The sequence below is a fragment of the Ursus arctos genome, unplaced genomic scaffold, assembly GCF_023065955.2.
Source record: "Ursus arctos isolate Adak ecotype North America unplaced genomic scaffold, UrsArc2.0 scaffold_29, whole genome shotgun sequence".
Taxonomy (NCBI): domain Eukaryota; kingdom Metazoa; phylum Chordata; class Mammalia; order Carnivora; family Ursidae; genus Ursus; species Ursus arctos.
Window position 1 is genome coordinate 35,035,880 of NW_026622974.1, and position 23,848 is coordinate 35,059,727.

At 39.8% G+C, this 23,848-nt stretch overlaps 1 protein-coding gene across 5 annotated transcripts in view; it reads right to left on the reverse strand.

Annotated features, from left to right (window-relative positions):
• The window catches only part of UBE3D (ubiquitin protein ligase E3D), a 367,577-nt gene that overhangs the window by 181,132 nt on the left and 162,597 nt on the right, over positions 1–23,848 (reverse strand). The window contains exon 10 of one of the 5 annotated variants that reach the window (XM_048219691.2): positions 1,141–2,544. The exons of 3 other annotated variants lie outside the window; for them this stretch is intronic. In XM_048219691.2, the coding sequence (XP_048075648.1) occupies positions 2,431–2,544 (114 nt within the window). In that variant the 3' untranslated portion in view covers positions 1,141–2,430. Of the gene's footprint in view, positions 1–1,140; positions 2,545–11,034; positions 16,373–23,848 lie in introns of those variants that run through there. One more of the 5 variants, XM_048219690.2, reaches the window with a different exon arrangement.

A 23,848-nucleotide genomic window follows, 5' to 3' on the forward strand; every position in this document is an offset into this window, starting at 1 on the left:
GAACATGCCGAAACGCAAAAGAAAATTATACTGATGAAAAACACAAGGCTGTATCACGTTCACTCCCTGCGCCGTGAACTCAGACACCTGAGGTAAAGTATTTAGTTCAACACACAGCCTCATTTTGAGAAGGTTGTGCCCTTGGGATGTTCCACTTCCCGTATTACCTTCAAGGCCTTTATTGTATGCGAGGGCTGGTGACGGCTGAGTGACAGCAGAGCTGACAGTTCTATTAGCTGTAGCAGGACTGGTCAATCAAGACTTCTCACATCTCTAGGTAACGAGTGGAGTTTCCGAAGGCAACCCAGATTCCAGCAGGATGAGCTGCAGAGCCTTGTTACAAGATGAAAAGGGCTTTTGAGGGCTGCTGTTACCTCTAGGATCCTTGGCCACCCCTTGAAATGGAAGGCATTAATCCTGCTTCAAACTTGGTTCCTGCCAGCCTTTGGTAGCACCTAGTGCAGGAGTACAGAAATACAAACTGAGAGGGGGAGAGCAATTTTCTACTCTGAGATTTCAGGAGAGCGAGCGGCCTCCTCGACCACTTGTGGTCTTTCAGGAAGGAAAAGACCCTGTGTTGGCTACTTGAGCTAAGCAGACTTTTCAGTTCCAATCTGTGAAGATAAAGGAGGTCGTGTTTTAATAATTTGCTTCTTATTCTTCTCTCCTTTTGAAGCACAAGTCTCACGATGCTGAAGAATTTCACTTTGTTAAATAAGCACATTTATTCAGGGGAATATGAGAAAACCTTATGAAAAACATCATGGGGGAAATTCCAAGGAGGAGTAGAGAATGTATTATTTGGTGTCTCAATACAATTGGTGTAATGGGATGTTTCCACTTCAAAAGTAGTTAGATTGGCATTTTATTGGATTTGTAATTGTTACAGCATTTCATAGATAGAAAATATATTAGAACATTGAGTGTCCAGCTGCTGCTTTGAATCTTTGCACAGTACAAATCGTATTTATCTTTGAGTTCTTATGATAGTGACCAAAGGAACAGCAAGTCAGTTTCTTAATTCCTGACTGTGGTTAGCTGCCTTAGAAAAGGAAGCTGAGACACTTGTAGCAACTCCCAGTGAGTTCACTTTTCAGGTAAAAAAAAACAAAATAAAAAAAAAAAAAAAACCCATACACTAAGGTTTGTACAAACGTGATCTGCATTCAGACCTATACATCTCAAGAAATGACTGGCTGAATGATATTGGATTTGTAAAATGCCAGGTGGCCTAAAAGCTACTCCGCAGGGAGGAATTGTTTCAGGAAGGAAAGTCTTGTTTTTTTTTTTTTTTTATATTCTGCTGTAGACATCTGGGAACCAGAGCTGTCTAAAGTCTCCAGCAACACACAACACTCCACAGGTCAGTGTTTATTAGTGTGCTATTGTCCTTCAAAAAGACAAAAGCAATATTGCTCTGAAATCAATTTTGCACTCAGTCAATACATATTTGTTCGGCCTTTTATGACCAGTGAAAATAATTCTACATAATTCTACATGATTTTTACTGAGTATATTGAAAAGTGAAATCATGAGTCTAGGAATCGGGGTTCATGTTTCAATATGTGGACAGTGAGAGCAATTCAAGTATATGTTAAACTGCATTGTGACTTGTTCAGGGACTGTGTGATATAATGAAAAGGGTTTTTATGAATTTTTTTCAAAGATTTTATTTATTTATCTTGGAGAGGGAGAGAGAGAGAGACAGCCCAAGCACAAGCTGGGGGAGGGGTACGGGGAGAGGGAGACAGAATCTCAAGCAGACTCCACACAGAACGGGGAGCTGGACACAGGGCTTCATCCCATGACCCTGAGATCATGACCTGAGCCGAAATCAAGAGTTGGAAGTTCAACTGACTGAGCCACCCAGGTGCCCTGGTTTTTATTAATTTTTTAATTAGCGAGACTTAGGTTTTCCTATTACCTCTTATTTTCAATCTGTGGGATCATAGGAAAGTTACTGAAGGCTTAGTGAGCCTCAGTTTCTCATCATGAAAGAGACATAATATTTTTACCTTGTAGAGTTGCCATGAGAATTAAATGAGAGCTACATGAAGGCCAAGTATATAGTAGATGCTCAATGAATGGTAGCTGTTAACTGAGCAATAATTGTTATTATTCAGCCTCCTATGAATAGGTGACTGTACAAAATATTGTTTATCAAAAAGAATTTGATTTCTGAATAAAAAGTGCTGCAGACTGTGAATGTTTGTGTTTCCCCAAAATTCATGTTAAAACTTGATCCCCACTGAGGTGGTAACTTGGAAGATGCAGATCATAGGAGTGAAGCCCACACGAATAGGACTGGACTGGTGCCCATGGATATGAAGCCGTCATATATGTAAATGAGATGCCAAAGAACTCCCTCCCTCCTTCCATCATATGAAGACACAGTGAGAAGACAGCATCTATGAACGAGGAAGTGGGCCTTCACCACATACGGACTCTGCCAATTCCTTGATCTTGGACTTCCCAGCCTCCAGGACCATGAGAAATAAATTTCTGTTGTTCATGAGACAGCCTATGGGATTCTGTTATAGGAGCCTAAACAGATAAAGACAAAAAGCTTCCTTTGTAAAAATTTTAAAAAAGGATCTTACTGCATAATAATATTTTTGTATAACTGCTACATGAAATACACATTAGCTTGTAAATGCCCGTTAACCTAAGGAGCTGGTTTATATTTCAAAATAAATGAGGATGAAAAATAAGGGGAAATGAATCCTGACTTCCTACTTGATTATACTTTTTATTGCATATTTGGATTTTTAAAATTTCCATTCACCTTTAAATTAAACTGTTGTGTGTCACAGAGTATATTTTGAACATTCTTTTAGACACATCCCTAGACAATTTAAAAGAACCAGGCTTACACATCGAGGTTTATCAAACACCTTATGAGAGGACGATGAGCACAAAGAAGTGTATAAGTGGAAAGTTATTTAAAAATCTGCTCATTTTTAATTAGTTCCTATAACATCATTTATCATAAATTGTAAGAGCCTTGTTCATAAATATTAGAATTTGGAAAGTCACATTTATAGATGATATACGTGCTAGGCTTTCTCTAACTGTCCAATTGTCCAGAAGTAGGTCATTTTTCACATGGACTAGACACACATTTTTCTAGTTCCCCCAAAAATTCATTTCCTGGAGGTTGTGGTCACAGTTCCCAAAAGAAAAAATTCAAAAGATATATACTGTAAAGAGATTAATATGTGTTTTTGCCAATACGAAGTTCCTGGATTCACCTTCCACACTGTTCGACAGATTTAAATGTCAGAAATCAGTAACATTAAAGCTTAAAAGTTCCATGCCATCTCTGCAAAGAGTGTAAGTTAAAAGGCTGTCAAGCTATTTAGCTTTAAAAATGAAGATAGACTTCCTGGCAGTCACATTTTTCCACCACTGATGATTCTGACCATATCCAGAGAGGATATGAACTAACAAAAAAACCATGACAGGCAAAGGAGAAGGGCGAAAGGAAGTGAGAAGCATAATGAAGGAAAGAAAAATAGGAAAAGAACAGTTTTTAAACCAAGAATAGAAATAATCAAGTTATTTTTCCAATTGCAAATACAAAGAGAATTTAAGAATATTGAAAATAATTTCTCAGTAAGATGCAGTAAATAAACTAAAAGAGGCACCCCTGCAGAATCCAGTGTGTTTAACTTAGATGCAATCGTGCTTGTGTGGAAAGAGGCACCTTAGGCCAATGTTTTCAAACTGCATTCCATATACATATTACATTTCCTATTATAGTTTTAGGAGTGGCCAGACAAGCCCTCCAGACGTTCGGCTTTTCCTATCAGATCCAAGCAGTGGACTCTGATAGGTGACAACTCTGATGAATTGATTTGAGGGATGAAAGCAGGATTTGGGAAACTAACTAGATTTCTGATCTAATTTGTCCTGTTTGAAATAAATGAGATTCATGTCTTTCAAAGAAATAAATTCTAGAACTAGGAGTCATCTATGCTAATTTCTTTTTTTTTTTTTTTAAGATTTTATTTATTTATTTGACAGAGACAGAGACAGCCAGCGAGAGAGGGAACACAAGCAGGGGGAGTGGGAGAGGAAGAAGCAGGCTCCCAGCAGAGGAGCCTGATGTGGGGCTCGATCCCATAACGCCGGGATCACGCCCTGAGCCGAAGGCAGACGCTTAACGACTGCGCTACCCAGGCGCCCCAAATCTATGCTAATTTCTATGCATATATATGATAGTGTTCTTTCCTTTATACACATTAAGGTATCTGTACATTCTCCTATAAAAATACTAAAATGAACAACCACACAAAAGATTAGCGTTAATCTGTCCAGATCACAAATTTTTATAGAAGCCAAGGATGACTAGATAATGGTATTTAATCAGCAGAATAGGATACCACTGAAACAGGTGTATTTAGACATACTGTTGTAAAAATATATCTAAATACCATTTCTCACTGAAAAGAACCAAGGCTCCTTCATAAAATAGTTAATTTCAGGGCTGGAATAAGGAAAATATAAGATGAACCTAGAACATCTTGTGCCAGAAAATGCTCACAGAATGAACGAGACATTTCAAAAGGATCAAGAAATCATCTTGAAGGTGCTTCCACTGGGCAAATTTGAGACAATTAGATCATCAAAATAAATACAACACAAAGGAACAACACAAATTTGAAACTGTGTGTGCTCATTTACACACAGATTTTTTTCAATAAATACAGTACAGTAATATAAATGTATTTTCTCTTCCTTATGATTTTCGTAATGACATTTTATATTCTGTAACTTACTTCATTGTAAGAATACAGTAAGAATACATTGTAAGAATACATTGTAAGAATACAGAAGTATTATTAATTGGCTATTTACGTTATTGGTGAGGCTTCCAGTTTACAGTAGGCTGTTAGTAGCTAAGTTTTGGGGGGGTCAAAAGTTGTATGTGGATTTTTGACTGCACGAGATCTGGCATCACTAACTTCTGTGTTGTTCAAGAATCAATTGTATATCCATAATTTTGTGCAATAACTGATAGAGTGGTCAGTTAAACCAGGAAGTAATTATATTATTATAGCTTTTGAAGCAAGAATGAAGCAGAAATCTAGCTTAAATTGGAAACTAGAACAATGTAAAATTTCTGGCTAGTAATGACAATGTTATTTCTGTATTAAATAGGTGATGGTGTATCTCAAGTACTGTAATATTTTGATTCCAAACTAGATACTAATCCATATATTTAAAACTAATGTAAACCATTTGATTTTAAAATTGAACTGGAAGTTATGCACTCTTTCGGATAGTTATAAGTTCTTTTGAAAACTTCAACTGTTTGTTTATTTTAGAGACAGAGGGAGAGAGGGGGTGGGGAGGAGCAGCAGGAGAGAGAGAATCTTAAAGAGGCTCCACGCCCAGTGCAGAGCCCAACATGGGGCTCCATCACACGACCCTGAGATCATGACCTGAGCTGAAATCAAAAGTCAGGTACTTAACCAACTGAGCCACTCAGGCACCCCTAACTGTTTGTTTCTATTACTTTAGGGGTTATACTTGAAATTTTACCTTGAATACTCAGCACAGTGCAGTCCATGGTTAACAGATTATTCTTCTCTCAGATGATACAAAAATTTTAAAACACTTTAATTTAAATCACTCCTTGTATTAGTTGTCAAGTATTTTAATTCTGTCTTTTGTTTAAACTCTCACAAATTAGATATTATTTTGTACAAATAATGTTTTTTTAGGCTTATGAGTTTATCAATTTCCTTGTTCACCACTCCTTCTTGCTTCTCAGACCTTCCTTCTAGAATAATCTTCCTTCTTTCTTTTTAAAAATTTTTACATTATTTATCTATTTTTTTGCCAGAGATCGAGAGAGAAACCACAAGCAGGGGGAGCATCAGGCAAAGGGAGAAGTAGTCTCTCCGTTGAGCAGGGAGCCCAATGTGAGGCTCAATCCCAGGACCCTGACATCATGACCTGAGCCAAAGGCAGATGCTTAACCAACTGAGCCATCCAGGAGTCCCTTTTGGTGTTAAGTTGTATAAGTTCTTTATATATTTTGCATATTAACCACTTATCAGATACATCTATGCAAATATCTTCTTCCATTCTGTGAGTTGTCTTTTTGTTTTGTTGATGGTTTCCTTCACTGTGCAAAAGCTTTTATTTTGGTATAGTCCCAATAGTTTATTTTTGGGACTTACCATTTCCCTTACCAAAGAAGACATTTCTAGAAAAAAATAAGATTACTATCTATGTTTTCTTTAAGCAGTTTTATGGTTTCATGTGTCATATTTAGGTCTTTAATCTATTTTGAGTTTATTTTAGTGTGTGGTGTAAGAAAGTGGTCTGGTTTCATTATTTTACATGTACCTGTCTAGTTTTCCCAGCACCATTTGTTGAAGAGATTGTCTGTTTCCTATTGCTTCTTTTGTCATGGATTAATTGACCATATAATTGTGGGTTTATTTCTGGGCTCCCTATTGTGTTCCATTGATCTATTTGTCTATTTTTGTGCCTCGACTATACTGTTTTGATTCCTACAGCTTTGTAGTATATCTTGAAATCTAGGATTGTGATTCTCCAGTTTTTTCTTCTTTTTCAAGGTTGCTTTGGCTATTTAGGGTCTTCTGTGATCCCATACAAATTTTGGGATTATTTCTTCTAGTTATGTGAAAAATGTTGATGGTATTTTTATAGAGATTGTGTTAAATCTATAGATTAAATCAGGTAATATTGACATTTTAACAATATTGGTTCTTCCAATCCATGAACATGAAGTATCTTTCCACTTGTTTGTGTCATTTTCAATTCTTTTATCAACATTTTATAGTTTTCAGAGTATAGATCTTTTACCTCCTTGATTAAGTTTATTCCTGGGTTATTTATTCTTTTTGGTACGATCATAAGTGGGATTGTTTTCTTAAATTCTCTTTATGTTACCTCATTATTAGTGTATAAAAATGCAAAAGATTTCTGGATATTAATTTTGTATCCTGTGACTTTACAGAATTTACTTATCAGTTCTAGTAGTTTTTTAGTGGAGTCTTTAGGGTTTTTTATATACAGTATCATGTCATCTGCAAATAGTAAAAGTTTTGCTTCTTCCTTACCAATACAGATGGCTTTTTTTTTTCTTGTCTGATTGCTGTAGCTAGTACTACCAGTACATGTTGAATAAAAGTGGTGAGAGTGGACATCCATGTCTTGTTCCTGATCTTGGAAGAAAAGCTCTCAGTTTTTCACCATTGAGTATGATGTTAGCTGTAGATTTTTCATATACGGCCTTTATTAGGTTGAAATATGGAACACTTGGTCGAGAATTTTTAACATGAATGGATGGTGTAATTTGCCAAATGCTTTTTCTACATCTATTGAAATGATCATATGGTTTTTATCATTTCTCTTGATATGATGTATCACCTTGATTGATTTGTGAATATTGAACCACACTTGCATCCCAGGAATAAATCCCACATGATCATGGTGAATAATTTTTTTAATGTATTGTTGGATTCGGTTTGCTAATATTTTGTTGAAGAATTTTGCATCCATGTTCATCAGAGCTATTGCTTGTAGGTTTGTCCTTTTTCTGTAGTTCCTTTTTCTGGTTTTGGTATCAGGGTAATGCTGGCCTCAGAATAAATTTGGAAGGTTTCCTTCCTCTTCTATTTTTTGGAATATGTATTAATTCTTCTTTAAATATTTGATAGAACTCACCTGTGAGGCCATCTGCTCCTGAAATTTTGTTTGTTGAAAGTTTTTTGATTATTGATTCAGTTTCATTGCTAGTAACTGATCTGTTCAAATTTTTTACTTCTTCATGATTCAAACATATAAACATGTTTCTAGGACTTCATCTATTTCTTCTGGGTTGTCCAATGTGTTGCCATATAATTTTTCATAACATTCTTTCATAATCCCCTGTGTTTCTGTGGTGTTGGTTTATTCTCCTCTATCATTTCTGATTTTATTTATTTGAGTCCTCTCTCTCTCTCTCTTAAATGACTTTGGCTAAAAGTTTATATTTTGTTGATCTTTTCAAAGAACCAGGTCCTGGTTTCATTGATCTGTTCTATTGGGTTTTTTTGGTCTCTATTTCATTTATTTCTTTTTTTTCTTTTTTTTTTTTAAAGATTTTATTTATTTATTAACAGAGAGAGAGACAGCCAGCGAGAGAGGGAACACAGGCAGGGGGAGTGGGAGAGGAAGAAGAAGGCTCATGGCGGAGGAGCCCGATGTGGGGCTCGATCCCAGAACTCTGGGATCACGCCCTGAGCTGAAGGCAGACGCTTAACGACTGAGCCACCCAGGCGCCCCTCTATTTCATTTATTTCTGCTCAATTTTTATTATTTCCTGCCTTATTCTGGCTTTGGATAAACCTAGAGATTTTAAATAGTGCCTTGTATGCTTGCAAGTTTTGGTCATTTCATCTTCTGTTTCTTTACATATGTCATAAAAGTCATTTTATGTTCCACACCTTATGGAACTATATTTTATGATTCCCATGTCCATAGTCTTTAAGGATCTGTGTTTGGTTGAGCTTGATCAGTGGAAAACCTGAGAGCCTAAAATAAGGATACTTTTAGAAGCCATGAGCCAGAATAAGCCACCAACCTATAACCACCTCAGCCACCCTCAAGATTCCCAGGCTTGAATCCGGGGACACTTAGGGTTAGCAATTTCTTACCCCCACCATGTCACCAGGCCAGGGCACAGTTTCTTGGCCATAGTTACAGTTTGGTTCCTGACTTTGAAGGAATCCCTCCTTTCATATGTGTTTGTTGTTTGCTGACTCCTTACAGCTTTTCCATTTCTCCCCCCTGGCCTCTTTGAGATTTGCCTTTAATTCCTGAAACCCAAATACCAAAAATTATGTCTCATGAAGTATTTGGATTTTTTCCCCCAATAAGTAGACCCCTCCCTCAAAACACATATACACACACACACACATACACACACACATGAACACATGCACACAAAGGTATTCCACTCATTTTATTCCAAGAACTATAAGCTATGAAAAGAATTTTCACCCACAAGTCTCCCTCACAATTAGCTATGTATGACCCTCAACCCATTACATAGTTATTTCCCTAGGTCCTGAACATAATGCTTGTATATATTTCAGTAGCTAGAAAAATACTCACATTAGACTTCCAACTCACAGAGTAAGAGCTATAGAAAAATAGGTTCGTGTGGAACCCATGTATCTCTCTTTTTGTACAGATTAGTAAGTCAAGAGCAATACCATACCCCTAGGAGAAGCACAAAGATTATTGCTACCATTGACGGCTGGAAAATGCAGGGTGGTAATTCCAACATGCCCAATTTAATTCTCTAGTTTAGTTGATGTAAAGGAATAATGAATTTTCATAACTTGAGTTAGTTGATGATGCCAACAAAAGTGCTGTTTGAGACATAATCTTTTTAATGGACTTAGTATAGCCAATGGCACCTAGTAACCAGCTATTGATCCAGTGACTTTATTTTTTCAATCTCAACAGCAGAAAATAACAGAAACCATTAGATTCTCCTGAAAGAGAGAATAGTACCTCTTTGTTATCCTGCCTCAGGATACATTGACTCCCCAGCTTTGTGTCACAACTTAGTTCTCAGGGAACTTGACTATTTCCCGGTCAACAACATATCTCACTCGTTTACCACATTGAAGATAACAACAATATAACCTGAAGAGCAGAAAGTTGCAAGCTGCTTAGAGGCCCAAGTTAGACATAGACTCAACAGAAGATGGGAAGTATTCTCTACAAAATTAGAGGGATATAATAGCTCAGTGAAGTTTTTGGCAGACCAGTAACCTGTTACAAGACAGGATATCTCTTCAGAATTAAAAATAAGTTGCAGTATTTTGTACCTACAATTCTTGGTAGGATCTTTGCATTTTGGAAACTATACATATGATATTTACCAGGTTATTTATTTCACGATCTGAAACTCTACCTGATTTGAATAAGGCCCAGAGCAAAAGGAGAGTCCATCTTGTCCAAGCTACACTGCAAACAGTTTTGCCCTTTGATCCCCAAGACATCCAATTCAATGGAATGGCAAACTAAATGTCTTGGGCAGATTAAGATAAAGTATTACACCTGTGGCAAATCCCAATAGAAGAATCATAGCAAAGGCTCCTAAGAATACTGAAGAAAGCCACATCCTCTTTGATGTGTAACTCATATTCTTTTGGGAAACAACAGCTTGCTTGCCACTGAGTCCTGCTAACCATGGACATCTGGTTATCAGAAACCTGAGTTGATTGTAATATACTTGGAGTTTTCAGATCTACCTAGCCCTAAAATTGACTATACGCAATATACTCAACAATCAAGGAGACGTTGGTATATTAGAGACCAGATTTAGGAAGATCCCCAAGGCAAAAACTGAAAAAGAACATTATCCAGACATAGTAGGGTATCTCTCTCATGCTGCCAACTCTTCCTCATCTCACTTCATGGGCTCACACTGCTTCATGAAAAGTTCCCTATGACTGAGTGATGTGGAAGAGAAATCTGTGGCTGACAACAGACAGAGGTAGATCACCATGATATTAGAGCCCACTTCAGGGTACCCCTGAAGAGAAGGAGAGTGAAGGAGAGAAATCGTCCCAGGGAGCAGAACTTAAGTACATTTTTTGTCCATATTGCTCAAAAGAAGGTCCTGATTGGTTGGACTGAAGGTGTTCTCAAGCTCTTAGAAGAAACAGAATCACAGGATTGATGACAAGGAGAATATCTGTGTCTCACATTGACACAATTTTTAATGGCTTCCCTGCACAAAAGTGCAGTTACTGAGCCTGAACCCTTCAATACGGTAGAATACCTAATTGGACCAGGAAGCCATCTTGTGGCAGATTGATAATACTGAATCCTGCTACATCACCTGAACAAACATTTGTTCTGATTTGGATATTCCTTCCATGTTAGAGATCTCATCTTTTCAAGTAACACCAACCATAAACTTACTGTATGGTTTTTTCATTTAATGGCATAAAATATTGCTTCTGGGCAAGAAAGTCCTTTCACTATAAAAAGAAATAAGTCAATGCAATAAAAATTCACTGGTTATATTTGTTTCCTCATTACCCAGATGTAGTAGAAAATGTCTACTAAATACCCAGTTACCATATCAAACTAGTGCATGACATTTTGCAAATGTGAAATGCTTTCCTACAGGATAAATGCTCTGGAGAGGATTCAATTTATGACTGGAAGACATGGGTCGCAGCAAGGAGTGAGTGGGGTTGGCACATGTTATAATTACACCCAATGACTCATTCACAAAATATTTTATCCCAATCTCCATGACTTTTTACTCTGCTGACGTGGATTTTCAATATCCAAAGAGGAATGTTTCCATCAAAGGATTTAATAATATTTTGACTAAATTGGAGGTGGCAACTCCCATCTGCCCATTTGGTCCTCTTGGAGACAATAAATAAAAGCAAAAAAAGTGGTGTTTGGTCCTGGCTCCCTAGGGTAAATAGAGTGACTGCAGAAAAATGGGAGCATAAAGGAGTCTTGCTAGAACCTAGTTGATCCCAATGTGCTTATATTAAGTCCACAAGTAAAGATTAATGGAAGAGTCCTGCAATCCAAGACAGATTGGACATCAAGAGTTCAGAGTCCTCAGGAATGAAGGTTACAATGAGAAACCCAAAAACCTGAGATGCTTGCTAAAGGCCATATCAACCATGGCTCATGCCAGTTGCATATTTTTTTCTTGCTGTGTTATGTATACATTCATATACCTACACAATGCCCTTCTCTTTTCTTTCTTTTCCCTCAGATAGTTAACGTTGGTGTATTTCACTTGTATTGCAGAATGTGGGATGATAATCTGATTGATATCCTAAATAAACTTTAATTCCCCCCTTTGAGAGTTTCTGATCATCCAAAAGATTGCACAACTTTAAGCATTTTTTGGAAGTTTAAGGATGGGATTAGATGTTTGTGTACATAGCACATAACACAATATGTAAGATAAAGTATATATTTGAAAAAATGTTTATTGAATGGGTATACGGAAAGGAAGGATTAATGAAAAGGCAGATGGATGAATGGATGGGTCTGTGGTAATAGCAAAGAAGAAATGTATGTGATCTTTTCAGGGGAATTCTAAAGTCTATATCTTCCTTTGGAATTTGTATTAGACATATATGTTAGAACATTATTCTTTATGTCCATCTCTAGTTCATATCATCCATAATTTTATCTGAGTTACATTACAAATAGTTTTCTTCAGATCTATCTCCTAACTCACTAATTCACTTTCAGCTGTGTCTAATATTCTATCCAGTATAATTGAGTTTTTATTTAATTGATTACATTTAAGTTTCTAGAGACTCTATTTGTCTCTTTGATACTATCCATGTCATGTTCTCTTATACTTTCTCTTTTAATCATTTTAATTCACCTTTTTAAAGTCTAATTGACAAATGTAACATCTGAATTTCTTCAGGTTATGATCCTGATGGTTGTTTTCTGTCTTTGCTGATCCTGGTTCAGGGTGAATGATTTCCTTAAATATTTTGTAATTTTAGATTGTGAGCTCATCTTCAGCATATCTATTTCCATGGGAAACCTCTGTGGTCAAGTGTGGGTATTTGCCTTTCCCAGGTACCCATGGTTTCACTAACCTGTAACTACTTTGCATGTTGATTCTCAGGTTGTGGATTCATGAATCATCACAGTAGTATATATTTGAATCATGAACCCATGAGATGACAAGCCTGTGATTAAGAAATTCTCTAGGGGAGATTTTGTCCCCCCAGCAACAAGGCTTAACATTGAAGCTTCTACATGGTCTCTTTGTGTGGGTGACCAGATTTATTTTCTTTTTTTTTTTTTTTTTAAGATTTTATTTATTTATTTGATAGAGATAGAGACAGCCAGCGAGAGGGGGAACACAAGCAGGGGGAGTGGGAGAGGAAGAAGCAGGCTCATAGCGGAGGAGCCTGATGTGGGGCTCGAACCCAGAATGCCGGGATCACGCCCTGAGCCGAAGGCAGACGCTTTAACCGCTGTGCCACCCAGGCGCCCCCCAGATTTATTTTCTAGTTACTCTTATAGAGTGTGTTCCCCTCCAAGAGTCTCATCTTTATACAAAGGTCTCAGTTCCAACTCCTGCCTCTTACAGGCCCTAAGCCTTGTCATCCTTCCCTCCATGGTGTTACAATCTAAATCCTTAGGTTATCATGACTACTGGCACCATCCTCCTACCCGCATGTGCACGCGCGCGCGCGCACACACACACACACACACACAAAGTAATAGCAGTAGCTGCCGCAGTGTCAGATACGGCTTTCTATTCACTTGCTTCTAAAGACTGTTTTGTGAACTCATCTATGCATTTAAATGGGAGGTTTGAAAAATGTTCATTCAGAATTTCTAGGTGTTTTGTTATGGGAAAATTTGCAGGTTATCTTATATAAAATACTGTCTGGAGAGAAAATCTCAGGTAGTAAGAAACTGGAAACGTCTATGAGATGATGAATCTTAGGAGAGGGTTTAATTTGCTGAGAAAGGGAAAGGGAAAGAGAAACATGAATGCAAGGAAGGAGAAAAAAGGCTCCCCAGCTGGAGAGCAGCACCTGTAAAGGACCCATAACAGGAAAAGGTAAAGCAGTTGGCTTCCATGACTGAAGGGAAAACTGCTGACCGAGGCAGGAAGGACTGTTAGATAAAGGGCCACAGAAGGGGTAGAATGTGCTGGATTTTGTGTTTTCTGGGAAGAGACTGGAATTCTATATCCAGGATCTATGAGATCACTCTAAAAAGAAGCAAACAGTACGTGTGGCTATAAGAACAGCTTACCTTCCCAGTTCCATGGGGAAAGAAACGTAAGAAAAAAATCCTGACAGTTTCTAAATGAAAGCTCATTTGACCAAAGGAGATATAACAGAGCTAGCAGGCAATCGTTGAAGTCCAAAAGGAGACTGAACCCTCTGATACAATTTGACATTGAACAAGTGTTGACAGATCAGCATCCATGAGCATTTCTGACAAGATATAGTTCCCTCAGGCTGTGGACAAAGCTGGGAGTGGGCAACTGACAGCCTGCAACACACATACCGCTTTTTACCACCTTGACTGCAGTTTATGATTACGAATCAGTTTCCTTTGACGTGCCCCATTTTTCATTGCAGCATCTTCGTCTCAGTGCCTTTATCAGGTATAACTTCATCAGAGCATTTGAGCGCACCATTTACAAAATTGCTTTTTTGCTGAAAGTGAGAGTACAAAGCAATGCAATTCTGCAGAACAAAAGAGAAGAAAGAAGTACTACCTAGAGACTCTAGCACAGATGGCCTTCATTTTTCTAACAGAACACCCCTGTGAGGTGTTTTGCCAATAAGTATCTTTATGTTTTACAGTCAGATGAAATTACCATTGAGTTGATCGTGCATTCAGGTTTTCTCCATAGGTGGATGAGAGAAGAAAGTGAAGGCCTTCGATGTAATGCGTGTACGGTGACGCATTTGAGGGTGCACATTACCCACATGCAAGCTTCTCTCTCAAGTCCTCTAGCTCATAATATCATCAGTTATTCCTTTTGCAGATGAGAAATCAGCCCTCTATTTACAGGCAGCTCTATTTCATGCCCTTCCCTGTCTGTGTTCCCAGCCTTCCCTAATAGACTGCAAGGCCTACAGTAGAGAACTGGCAAGTCTTCTATTTTCTAGAAGCTGTCTGCGCTGTCAGCTCAATTTTGGCTTCCTCTTCTATTGACAAGATTTGCTTGTATTTACTCTCTCATCCCATGCAGTAATGTAATACGAACTATCACAGCAAGGTCAAGTCCAATGGCTTCATTCACAATTAGGACCCGTAACTCACTATAACCCATGAGTAAATAACCTGGCAAATATTATTTATGAAAGCAACATCATATCCTTGAAGTCACAGTTTTCTCCCAGTATCAATCATGACAAACAGAGATTGGCATTTGCAATATAGCTTCTGTTATGCCTCAAAGGCCAGATCCCTGGGACCAGATCAGCTTCTCTGTGTTCTAATCCTAACCGTGCCACAAAGCCGCTAGTCCAGAGCAGGTAATTTACCCTCTTCCTGCCTTAGTTTTTCAATCAGCAGAGGGAGAGAAGGCTACTATTTACAACTGGGCTAACAGAGTTCAATAAATGTCATTGAGCCATGACTATAAATGTTCTTGAAATATGCCAGCAAAACTACCAGGTGTTATTGTCCTAACGGCTAATTACTTTAAATTGTAAATATTTAGTTTAAAAGTTGAACCGAGGCCATTTTTATGTGCCAGGGCCACTTCATAGAACAAATTATCCTAGCCTAACACAAAAGAAACACCTGTCATACTTGGATATCTACCAAATCCTATAAACATGAGATGTGTAATTTATTTAGCAAAAAAACACCCCCCCAAAACAAAAACCAAGCAAATAACAACAAAAATGACCCCCCAAAATACCTCCAGCTGCCCTCATGGAAAGTTACTGTCTGGATGAGCGTTAACTCCCAAGAGTGTTTGATTGGGTGGGTGGCTAACCCTTTCCTGAATTTGTTTTGCATCCAGTCCAGTGAACAGGAAACAGCTAAACGATGATCGAATTCCGACAGCCCTGCAGTGACCAGAAGCAGCAAGGTGCCCGTCTCTGCCCAGGAGGGAGGGGGTGGTCAACTGATTCACAAATGACATTGCTGTAATCTGTCCTTGTACATTTTCCCCTTTTCTTGCCTTTTTTGGCCAGTTTCAACAGATGAATCAGTGAAAACCCCAGTGCTTTTGTGCCCCTGAAAGGAGAGCCCTGTTAAACACAGTGTGTGAATGAATCTTTCCCTCACCGATGCTCATTTTTCATTAGCAAATCCTACCTGTTGAGCAGGATGGTTGTTAAGTCAACCCTTCTCGGGCTTGAACGTGTGAGGGGGTCTGAATAAGCTATGACTTGTTCCATCTTCAAATTGTTTTCTCCTTCTCTTCTTCATCTCTCATCACCTTCATATTTGATGATAACATTTTTGCAGAAGAGTCCACAGTAAATATTCCACGAGTGGCCTTAACGGCTTCCCCCCCAGTCACTTAATTATTTCCCCAGCGACTTTCTCATCACAGATGCTGCTTGAGGCGGGCTGGGGCTGGGGCGAGGATCGACGGCTCTCATACACCTGTACACTGGGGATCTGGCAAATGCATCTTTGTCCAGTTGTAAACAGAAAAGTTTGTCACCTTTTGAAGAGTCAAATCCTTCACATGTTATAGATAAGCTGCATGCCTTACTCTTACGAGGTGCCCTGGAATTTCTCCTGAGGTAACTTCTTTTTCCCACTGCACACTCTGCGGTCTCATGTACCATGTCCTTTGTGTTTTCAGATATCTATGTTCGAAGCACAATTTCTGTAACAATGTAGAAAATTTATTGTAGGTAAACTAGTACCCAACAGCTCAAAAACTATCATTACAAAGAATTGTACTCTATCTTGGGCCATTGCATCATTCTGGTACATGCCACTTAGAAAGCAGCCAAAGGCTTGTGTTGCCGTGCTCAGAGCTTCTGTGGCAATGACAGGGTCCAGAGCAATTATGGACTGTTCTTGTTCAGCCTGGATCCCATCAACCCATACAACATCAGAGGTGCCTTTATAATGTTCATCCAAACCCTGACCCATATTGTGGCTTAAAGTCTTCAGCCATGAGGCCAGTTCCTCCCACCCAGTGGCAGCACCTGGCCCGTACCCTGGTACCCCTCCTCGGGAGCAGGTAAAAAAAAAAAACATCTTGTCCAGGTCACACGAGGAACCAGGATTTCTCACAGGAACTCAGCTCACACCCTTCTTGCTGTCTGCAGGGATTTCGATCAAATGTACCTCTGCAGTCAAGTCCACTAGGCCTTGATGCATTCATGATCGTTAAAAGAATCAGAACATTTCTTTGCCTCAGAAAGTCTCACTTTTAAATGTGCCTTCTTGCAAAATTCGACTTCAGATTTCAGGAACTAATTTAAAACATTCTTGCTTTTCTTTTCTGCTTTTCTTTTCATTTTGTTCTCCCCAACACCAGCCCCTCCCCGACCCGAAACTCAATTTATCCTATATCCCTCCTCCCCCTTTGTGTTCCTGTTATAACAATCTTCAACCTCTCCAACGCAAAGAACAATCTCCAGAATAGTGTAGGGGAAATGCAAAAGAGAAAGCATATATATAGCTTAACAAATCATCCCCCTCACAAGTACCCATCCTATCTGTGACTCAGTTGAGCTGCCTGACAGCTCACTGCTTTGTCTTCCTCAGATCCTTTTTTTTTTTTTTTTTTTTTTTAAGTAGGCTCCAGGCCCAGTGTGGAGCTGAATGCAGGGCTTGAACTCACAACCCTGAGATCAAGAGTCAGTCGCCAGGCCGACTGAGCCACCCAGGCTCCCCTCCCTCAGACCCTCTTAACAAGTCAAGCCATATCCTCTGTACTTCTTCCTCCTGAAACCCTTCCTGGCACCATCTTCATTTTCCCTCTTTCCCTTTTTAAATCACTGTCCTCTTTTCTCTGCCCCTCACACATTCTGGCGATAGAGTCTTCACTGTTACGCAAACTTCTTTTTCTTCTCATCTCCGTGACTCTATCCAAACTTTCTGCTCCTCCTTCGATTTTTACCATTTGACTTACACGTCGTCCCCTCCGTCCGCTCTGGCGCCCATCTCTAGAAATCCTTCTGTGGCTGAGAATATCCATTCCTAGTTTTAAAGTCATCTGATTTAGTTCTTCCTCCAAGTGCTTCTGGAACACAGGGGGGATATTTAATGCTGTGATCCAGGGAGTCTTAGAAGTTATGTAGTGGACATCCATTCTTAATGTAAGGCCCAAAGGAAGAAAAATCCCTTAGCAAGAAGAACCCCCAACCATCAAAACTGAGCTCCCAGGACTGGAGAAAGTACCCAGCTACAGAAACATGCAGGGTTAGAGAGGGAGCTATGACAGGGTCTAACAACAGCAAGAGGCAATTTTTCAAGTTACAGTTTTTCAGTAAGGCAGGCAGCCAGCATTTTGCAGCGCACAGTGAAGGAAACACCTCTATAAAGACTGCACTTAAAGTGAAGTTAAATTTGCATGTTCATTGACTAGAGGCAATTTGCAACTAATAAGAAAAACCCTGAGAGAAGAGAAAGAACAAACCCCACCACTATTTACTGACTGTTTACCATGTGTTGGGCAGAATGCAAAGTGTTTTACAGCATTATCTTAATTAATTTTCGCACCAACTCTGAAATGGAACTATTATTTCAGTAATCTCACCGAGGCGGAAACAGGTTCAGAGAGGTTACACTGGCCCAAATCACACAGTATATATGTGACCGAACCCAGGTAGTCGTAGTCATAGGATGTAAGAAGGATCTGGACAACACAGGAGAGGAGAAATCCAAAACAGACACTTCCCATCCTATGGAAGGAGAGTCATCTAATATTTAATGAAAAAGAACATGATTTTGACATCAGAACCCCACTCAGTATGTATCACCAATGTATATATTTAATTAAAAATTATATAATAAAATAATGTCAGTCTCTTTACTGAAGGTGGACTCAGACCTTCTGAATGAATTATTTTTATATCTTCATAAAATTATATGTTAAAGGACCCCTCTGACTATTGTCAACAAAAGCTACATAAATATTTCAGTCAATACTCAGGTAGAAAGAATGGAAAACTAGACAAATGTCCCCTCGCTACAGAATAATATCTTAAGTAGTGTTTTAACTTGGCGTGCCAATTAATATGCTAGTTCATATCACGTTATGTGACACGATTCTATATTATCTTGAAAAGACAAGAGGTTCTTGCTTTTAATCATTTTAAATCATATGCTAACATTTTCTCTTGTTTAAACAAGAGGATTTTTATCCTCTATGTATTCTTTGCAAAGTGTTCTAGTGCCTGAGAAATTATTTCAGTTATTGCCAAAGCATGATGAGAGCAATCATTTTATGTTATATATATTTCATAACCACAGTTATTTTTAGTTCATAATCCTATTAATTCTTTTGTTCTACTTCCTTCTGGGTAAATATTTATACTCCAAAGTATTAGCATACGTACCTAGATAAATACCTTTCAATTCTCCCTCTTGGGATCTGATTAGAAAATGTGACGGCACCGTTACATTGTAAACTCCTTGAGTTTACACAACTTATTGACGGTATTAGCAGAGTGCTGGGTGCAGTAAAAGGTACTCGGTAAATATTTGTTAACAAACTTAGTACCAATACTACTACTAATAGCAGTAGTAATAATAATTAACATTTCCTGAGAGAAATGAACAATTTACCACGTGTTTGGCATTTCACTAGGTTTTAAATTACTTTTCTCATATGAGCCTCATGAGAGCACATTATTTCTATTTTGCAAATAAGGAAATTCAAATTTGGGGAGGTCAGGTCCCTTCCCAAGATCCCACATCCAATGAGTGAGAGCGCCAGCTTCCGTTCCAGGAGTATCGGATTCCAAAGCCCACCACTGAAATAGAATATTATACTACCATCTCACTACCCCGTCAACCTTCCTACAAACCTGCTGAATAACCTTTTAACCTCACCATTTCCTTGCAAAGCAGATGTACTTACGAATTTCATTCCCCACACCCCTCCAGGTCACATGCATGGTCCTGCGAGGTATGTCAGAACATTCCTTGTAGGCTCATTATTTATGGTTCCTCCCGATGCGGCGCTGATAAACACTTCATAATCAACTCTGGGGGTGGGGGGTTCAAAAGGGGCCCTGATTTGTTTGTCTGATTTCCATAGTATATATTCCGCTACCACGGATGACTTCCAAGCCACCAAGATGATGTCGCCGAACACAGAGTCGGAAAGAGACGCGGAGAAACGACTTGCCCTATCTGACGCCAGTGTATTTCAGCACACCCCCAACTCTTCCCCACACTGAGTAGCGCGAAGCTAGAAAAGAAATTCAAACAGTTCTCCCTGTTAGGATCAGCTCTGGACGAGTACCTAGGAAACGCTCCTGTTTTCAAACACTCACGTACTGCCTGATGAATTAAAGTGTTTTTTGCCCTTCTAGATCAGCCGTCCTCCAAATGTGGTCCCCAGACCAGCAGCATCAGCATCACCTGGGGACTTGTTACACATGCAAATTCTGGGCCGCACTCCCAACCTACGGGATCAGAACTTTGGTGGTGATGGGGGAGGTCAGCAGTCATTTCCAGCAGCCTCCAGATGTTTCAGATGCACCATTAGGTGAGAGCCACTGCTCCGAATTTCAAAATCTCTCTTCCAGTTCAGCCCACCATGGAAAGAAGTCAAGGTAGAGGAAGCTAATGAGGCGAACCCTAGGTCAATTTTGCTGGAGAAAGAACTGTAGGTGGTCACAGGCAAGTACGGATGTAACCCAGACGGAGAAAGGTCTCACCTACCACTTCCCCGAGTACCCCTCACATGTGAGTCAGAAGTGAGTGTAAAACCAACCTGCGGGAGATGTCTCCACAACAGAGAAGATAACCAGTGGCTTTTTGAGACTCACCCCAGAAGCAGTGTCTTAGCGGGTAGCAAAAGCGAAGGGATCCAGCTGGAAGGGCTCACTCGACCGCATACCGCTGGAGGGGCTCTGTGCTTGACACAAGTTCCCTAGCTACGCGCCATCCGGGTTTTCCCCGGGTCTGCTTGAGAGTCACGTTTTTGCTGCCTACCTCTGTAGTTCACCGGCATCAGATTCTCCTGCAGGGCTTGTTAAAACCCGGATTCCTGACTTCGGTCCCCTCCCCTACCGCACCCAGTTCCTGTTCCAGCAGGTCTGGGGTGGGACCCAAAATGTACATTTGTAACAAGTTTCTGGTGATGCTGCTGGTGTGGGATCTACACTCTGGGAACTACCGGCCCCACCTGCAGGCTCTCTATGCGCCCGACTGTGGATAATGCTCTTGATTTGCTCAGGAGCGGCTGGGTTTCACAGAGGCCGGCCTGACGGAGTGGCAGGTGAGGACACGGAACCGGTAATAGCAACGCTCTCATTTCGGTAAAGCCATCACCGCAGAACAGAAACACAGTTTAATCAGAGCCATAATTGGCGCATTGCATAAGGAGTTTCATTTACTCTGCTGCATCTCATTTTGCTCTGAAGAGGCATTTACTGCAGACAGGTTTTAAAGGAAAATTCTTATAATTAGAGAATATATGTGTAATCAATTTTGGCTTATGGGAAGGCTCTTCTAGAAATCAAAATGCATACCGGCACCAACGCACAAATATTCCAGAAACAAACATTATGCGATTTACAAGCTATTCATTAATATCCCAATATACCACTTCCAGCGTCTCATTCAGGAGGCAGCTGCTACTTTCTCTGGGCAGACTCAGTGTTCCTATTACTGAAATGACCCAAAGGCGGCAAGGTAGTCAGCACAGCCTGTCTTCATCATTCTGCCCCTAACCACATAAATAACCAAATAGCAGTCATTAAGTTTGCAGACGGCATCAAGCTAGAAGAGAAACTACCCCAAAGGGGAGAAAAAGTTTTTAGTCTGACATTGATAATTTGGGTCAAAGAAGAGAAAATATAGCAAACATCTGAGCAAGGCAATATATCGAAGGAGAAAATCCAAACTGTAAGATAAAAAGGTCAACACACGTGCAAATTTGCCATTTGTTTATCTATTTAGCAACTAATTACTGAGCGCCTATTATGTGCCTGGTTCTGGGGCTGGAAGTGGTGAGCAAAACAGATATTGTCACTCTCTCACGGAGCTCACAGACTAGAGAGAAGAGAGGCCTTAAATTAGTAAATAAACAAACAAAACTTTCAATCATGGTCAGTGCTTGAATGAAAAGAGCAGACTAATATGAAGAAGAACAGCTTGGTGTGTGAGGAGGGACTATTTAGGTAGAGTGGTTGGTTAGGGAAGCTTCTCTGAGGAGGGGACATGAGCCAGAACACGAAAGATGAGATGCAGTCAGCTCTGGAAGGACACCATTCCAGACAGAGAGGACTAGTCCAGGCCGAGCCAACATCCTGCAGCAATTCCCTGGACAGGAGAGGTGAGCACCAAGATCCTTCCTAGGAACTGGAAGACCAGTGTGGCTGAGCACAATGAACAAGAATGAGGGTAGAGAGAGATGAGGTGGGAGAGAAGGCATCCAGGAAAACAGGCGTCAGCAGCAAAATAACATTTTAGAGCAGGGGGTCAGCAATCTTTTCCTGTAAATGGCAAGAGAGTAAATAGCATAGGCTTTTATAGGCCATAAGGTCTCTGTCACAAGTACTCAACCCTCCAGTTGTAGCAAGAAAGCAGCCTTCCACAATACTTAAGTGAATACTTATCGTAGCTCTGTTCTAATAAAACTTTATTTACATAAACACGCAGTGGGTGGACTTGGCCAAATTTTTTCTTTCTGACCCTGGAAGCATAAAAGCAGGCATGAGACCGTACTAGAAAACATAAGTAGGAGCAGGAAATTAATCTTCTAAATGAATCAGACCAGCTACATTAGTCAGGCCGTCACTCCATGAAATGTCTTCCTTGGGCTCCACGTTCAAGTGGGATATAATTAAACACGCACAGGTTCTAAAATAGTGATGTTTACAGCTTTGGAAAACTGACCAAGTGCAAAGTTTAAATGAGTTGATGTGTTCAACCTGAACAACAGAGAAAAGTAATAAAATCGTTTTCATGTGTCCTAAGTGTTATTTTGCTGAAGATGTATCCAACTGTTCACAGTGTTGTGGGAGTAGAAAGACAAGGGAATCAGAGGAAAGGGAGAAGTGAAAAGGAGCTGGAGCTGGAGCTGGAGCTGGACCTCGACCTGGAGCTGGAGCTGCATGTGGACCTGGAGCTGGAGCTGGAGCTGGACCTCGACCTGGAGCTGGAGCTGCATGTGGACCTGGAGCTGGAGCTGGAGCTAGACCTGGACCTGGAGCTGGAGCTGCATGTGGACCTGGAGCTGGAGCTGCATGTGGACCTGGAACTGAAGCTGGATGTGAACCTGGAGCTGGACCTGGAGCTGGACCTCGAGCTGGAGCTGGAGCCATAACTGGAACTGCACCTGGAGCTAGAACCGGAGCTGGAACTGGCAGAACGCCTGACCAGGCAGACTGTGAGGCGTGGTCCCTGAGGGCTCTCCTCCCTGTGTCTGCGGCACACAAGTCTACTCAGGAGTAGAGGAGTATTTTAATCAGTGTGTCTTAGATATATCACTGTTTAAAGGAACGCCATATTGTACACTTTTGTCAAATGAATAGTCCCATAATTCATCCATTTCTAAACCTGGCATTTTCCTATTTGAAAAGAATCCAGCATGTGTTGATCACTGACTGCGTGTCAGGTGTGCTAAGCGCCTTATACGCATTGTCTCGTTAGCTCCTCAGGAAGTCAGTATTATTCTTGCCCTCCTTTACCAACGACAGAGTCCTTGCTGTTATTATCCTCATTTCCTCAAAAACTTAGACTTAAAGATATTAAATAATTTCCCCAAGGCCAATTAGCTAATAAATGGTAGATCCAATTTATTTTATGTTTACAATAAGGCAGAGTGAGAAATAGCTGTATTTACATTTTCAAAAAATAGCACTCCATAATATAAATCATAAAATTTCCACTTTTTTTGTTTGAAAGGTCAAAGGTTAGAATGCACTTTTGACTACAGCCAACTTAGCTCATCACAATTCTGTAAATATTTCCAGAAGATCAGTGATTTCTATTTAATGTCTAGCTGCATTCATTACATGAAGAGGCTCAAATCTTACTTTTCCAAGCTCTCCTAATATCTTTTGCAGTGATTAGGGTTTTAAATTTCTTGAAATATAGGAAGCATAGTTGTTTTATCTAAAACAACTCTGATACTCCTAATATCTCAAGTATTAGTGGGCCTGTGTCT